This window comes from Dipteris shenzhenensis, chromosome 23, assembly GCF_047967505.1.
Source record: "Dipteris shenzhenensis isolate YYH24624 ecotype China chromosome 23, Dip_SZ_1.0, whole genome shotgun sequence".
NCBI classification, from domain to species: Eukaryota; Viridiplantae; Streptophyta; class Polypodiopsida; order Gleicheniales; family Dipteridaceae; genus Dipteris; species Dipteris shenzhenensis.
Genome location: NC_141618.1, coordinates 13,529,717 through 13,533,820, shown reverse-complemented (window position 1 = coordinate 13,533,820; position 4,104 = coordinate 13,529,717). Strand labels below are relative to the sequence as shown.

The 4,104-nt window shown below is 45.0% G+C and overlaps 1 protein-coding gene across 1 annotated transcript; it reads right to left on the bottom strand.

The window, feature by feature from the left end:
• Positions 1-1,418: 1,418 nt before the first annotated feature.
• Positions 1,419-3,335, bottom strand: LOC147887017 (putative pectate lyase 18). Its single transcript, XM_087394354.1, has 5 exons — positions 3,060-3,335; positions 2,321-2,966; positions 2,065-2,168; positions 1,820-1,958; positions 1,419-1,688 (listed from the first exon to the last, which is right to left on the bottom strand). Exons 1-5 carry the CDS (start codon positions 3,209-3,211, stop codon positions 1,467-1,469), a joined length of 1,263 nt encoding a protein of 420 aa, XP_087250480.1. The 5' UTR covers positions 3,212-3,335; the 3' UTR covers positions 1,419-1,466.
• Between the last annotated feature and the right edge of the window lie 769 nt (positions 3,336-4,104).

Genomic DNA, 4,104 nt, shown 5'->3' with positions numbered 1-4,104 from the left:
TGGCACATGCATTGATTGGCATCCTCTTCAAGATTTCATTTCATTTTGATACGCACTTTCATTTCATTTTGATACGCACTGTCGACTTGAATTGGCTTGTGAGATTCTCGCTAAGTCTTAACCCAAGGCTTTAAGGCCTTCCATTTCCTCCCTTCATTCCATTGCACTCCCATATCCTCCTTCCTCCCAAAGCTGCCTCTTGTCTTTCCACCTCCTCCCATATCCTCCTTCCTCCCAAAGATGTCTCTTGTCTTTCCATCTCCCAACCCTCAAAACCTCCATCCAGGAGCTCCTTCTTTGTGACACATGGCAGACTCTTGTTCTCTAAGCTGCCATGTGTCTCTCATTTTTTTTCCTCATGTCTATGGTTAATAGGTTAAAGATTTGGTGAGAATCACATTATCTTGCCTTATTATAATATATTCGATGGTTGTTCAGTACAATTTTCTTCTTAGTGATTCAAGACCATAATGATGTCATTGTATTTGTTTGGTTTTTGTGCTCAAGCTCTCTTAGGGCGTATTTCCACAACTCACTAAGGAGGACTAATTAACGAATTTATTGGAATTGTGTGTTTTGATTGGGATTCAGAAAGGTTCAATAATGTTAAGTCGGTGAACAACATATTGGAGATGCTTAAAAATATAATCCCTTTAAAATATGCATGCTACAATTGTATGCTAAAATATAACCCCCTTAAAATATGTATGTTGAATGACATATTTAAGAGATGATTGAAAATATGATCCAACAACAAAGATCCAAAGTCTCTTGTTGGGACGAATTTGTGCTAACATAATGGCTATAAATGGAATGGAATTGTGTTCAATGTTGTTAAGGTTAAAGTTAATGCAACTACCTAGTTATGTTAGTCAAACTGCAAAGTTCTACCCACATTATAATTAAAAAAGCATATTCCTTTCTTATACAATTGTTACAATCAGTATCTACGAGATAATATAGAGGCAGATGAGCAAACAAAAAGTATACACTTTGGTTGATTTTTTAGCTTTTCCTTGGACTATGTTTTCTGTCTTGCAGCTTTGTATATATGTTAATCTATCCTCTTAGAAAAGACTGTAGGAACCACGAACTTAGCAACAAAAAAATTGTTTTGTCACAGATATGTATAAAATGCTACCAATTCATGTTTGTGTAATTACACGTTTGAGAGATGTACATGCTACCAATTCATGTTTGTCTAATCTGTTAACCAAAAATGTGTATCACAGTTTAGAGAGGAAATAACTTCTTCCTTTCCCACTTTGAATTGCATCAAAAGAACACTATGAGAGCAGCAGCAGCTCTCCAATTCTTTACTAGAGGCTGGCTGTTTCTTACAGTTAATCCTTTATCCACGGTACTTACAAATCCCTGCTAATTAACAATGTAGCGAATCTACAAAGGATGGGAAAACATGGTAGCTAAGCGACTGTCTCAAAGAGATTGCAATTGAACCACCTGCATCAGCAAACAGACCCGCTCTTGCAGTTCAGAGCTCCCGCTGTGGCCGTCAAAATCCCTACCAAAGAAGATGGCTTTGGCCCGACAGTCGCCATTTTTTCGAAATTGAAGGAGGATTTGGTCCCCGATGGAGTGAAGTATGCGCCATTGATGAACAGGTCTCCCTGAGAACGCCAATCCCAAGTTTCCCACTGGCTAGATGGTGTATCGATGCGCATTGTCACCTACAAAAGAAAAGTAGAAATAAAAAAACAGGGCGATGCATCCTTAAACTCGGTGCGGCCAAATTAGTAGCGCGTACAGACGATGAATAGTTCCTGATTGCTATCATGAATTCAAAGCAAGGGAGACTCACATCCTTGGCGAAACGGTTAGCTGGTGCTGTGTATCGATTTCCTTTGCTGATGATAGTGGGGGAGGCGCTTCCTCCGATGGCATACATCTCCCACTGCGTGTAGTCGTTGTTCACCACCTCGAAGAATCCATGTCGGCACCTTCAGTTTGCGAAACCAGTTAATTCTTACAACAATGAAGAATCTGAACAGAAAAAGGAACGCAATTCCTCGTATAACCAGTAGCTCCTCTCGAATTACAGTTTACCTCGGCATGCGCTGTACAAGACCCTCCCCAAAATGATTAAAGGCAACAGTTACTTGCATTGCCTTGTCTGCAACGTAGGCATCGTTGTGGCCAAGAAGCATGACCTGTTGCGGAAAGAATTCCAACAGAAAAGGCTTCGTTAGAGCTTAGCAGGTACGAATATGAAAATGAAGAACTTCGTAAAACAGAAGCAATTCAGAGGATGCTCTTGCCTCATATTTCGCATTCATATTACGATACCGGAGGAATAGCTTACCTTGTCGTGATGAGTGAAATAGCTGTTGGAAACGGTTATTGCAGTCGATCCCATAATAGCATCGATCAGGCCGTCAGTGCAACTCGAAAGAGAGCAATGATCCACCCATACATGCTTAGCTCCGAACAAGGAAATTCCGTCACCGTCGGAGATAGTCCTCCAGCCGTAATGCGTAGGCGAGCTCCGCACCATCGCATTGCCCCCAGGTTTGCAGTCGTGGACGTGTATGCCGTGGATGATAATGTTGCTAACGTATTGGATCGTTATGCAAGGGCCGTTCGAGATGTGGACTTCGTGGCCTCTGCCATCAATCGTCTTGAAGCTGTTCATGATCAGCTCCTCCTTCAACTGGATGTTCATGTCCGATGCGAAGATGATCCAGAGAGGCTCCGTTTGAATCACAGCGTAGCGCAATGTGCCCGGCTTGGGAGTCACAGCATCGTCGTCCGAGGCATCGGTGACGACGTAGTATCGTCCATGTTTGCCACCTACAGCGTCTCTACCGAAGCCGATAGCGCAATCGGCAAGCCTCTTACGGTTGGATTCCCAATGGGGATCACACCGCCAGCAGTCATCGACTGGATTGCCGGTAGCGCAGGAGGAAGCTTGGTAGTTCAATACCCGCCTGGAAGCGTTGAAGCTTGTGCTGCATAAACCGAAGCAGCGACAGACGTAAGGAACGTTGAATTAGGAAGATCGACGACAGGAAATTTCGGACAGAGAAGAAAGAGATACTTACCGCAGGGGGAGTTCAAAGACGTGGTGAAGCTGCTGGGTGGAATCGGAGCCGGAATCGAAAGGGGAAGGGAGAAGCAAGGGCCTTGAGGAGATGCAGGAAGGGATGATGAAGAGAAGGGAGAAGAAGAAGGGGAGGAAGGAGAGGGAAGCCATGGAGCTGCTGCTGTGCGATGAAAATGCAGGAAAGAAGACCAATTCTGGAGTTCAACTCTTTCGTTCAGAGCTCTCGACTATGAACGACAGAAACTGCTGCGAAGCTTGATGCATCCCCGTGGAATTATCACCCGCAGCAACGCGAATCGTCCGGGCAAGCTACTTCGCTGATGCAACTGGACGGATCTCAACGCAAGCTGGAAGATCGTCTTCTCGCGCCTTCTGCGGCAAATTTCAGAAATTTCTCTGGCAACGAATGTCCGGCTGCGGATCAATCCCCTCTAGTCTTCAAAACGCCGGAGGTGCTCTCAACACTCCGTCGACGAACTGCTTCGAGCGTTCTCCGGTCTGAGCAATCCCTCGATCAGAAACAAAGCTGGAATTTTCTCCTCCGTGAAAGCGAGAAATGTATGATTCAATCGTCGGCTCCCGGGCCAGGAATTCTGTGACGCGGAAGCTGGACGTACTGCAGTGCGGCTACGATATGCGCGTCGACGAAGCTGGGAATGGTGATTCGACAAAGCGAGAAACGGCGGGAGAAGTGGAAGAAGCAAAATTCTTGAAGAAGAATTGGCTTGAAAATTTAGCTTCTGAAATCACAAGCTCCGAGCTTCAGCCAGTGGTGCCTCTGCAACTCAAGCTCACCCCTTTTAACAAATTCATCAGCCCCCTTCCCAAGCCCCTGTTCCTATGCTCCCCCTTCCCTTCCCACCTCCCCCCAAACTAAAACTCACATTTAAGACATTTAACCCACCCTCTCCATTTGTTTGATTTCTTTCTCTCACGTTTGTGTGCTTACTACCTCGAGGACAAACCATAGGCCTTGCGCCACACATATTTTAACACATTCCCAAAAACAGAGATGATGCATCAAAGTCTTGCACGGGTCACCA

Bases quoted from the DNA above. Each gene is read 5' to 3' on its own strand.
- LOC147887017 (XM_087394354.1), bottom strand. From the start codon at position 3,211: ATGGCTTCCCTCTCCTTCCTCCCCTTCTTCTTCTCCCTTCTCTTCATC. The intron at 2,169-2,320 runs GTAAGCTATTCC...TTTCCGCAACAG, and splicing joins ATTTCACTCATCACGACAAG to GTCATGCTTCTTGGCCACAA. The intron at 1,959-2,064 runs GTAAACTGTAAT...CGCAAACTGAAG, and splicing joins CTTGTACAGCGCATGCCGAG to GTGCCGACATGGATTCTTCG.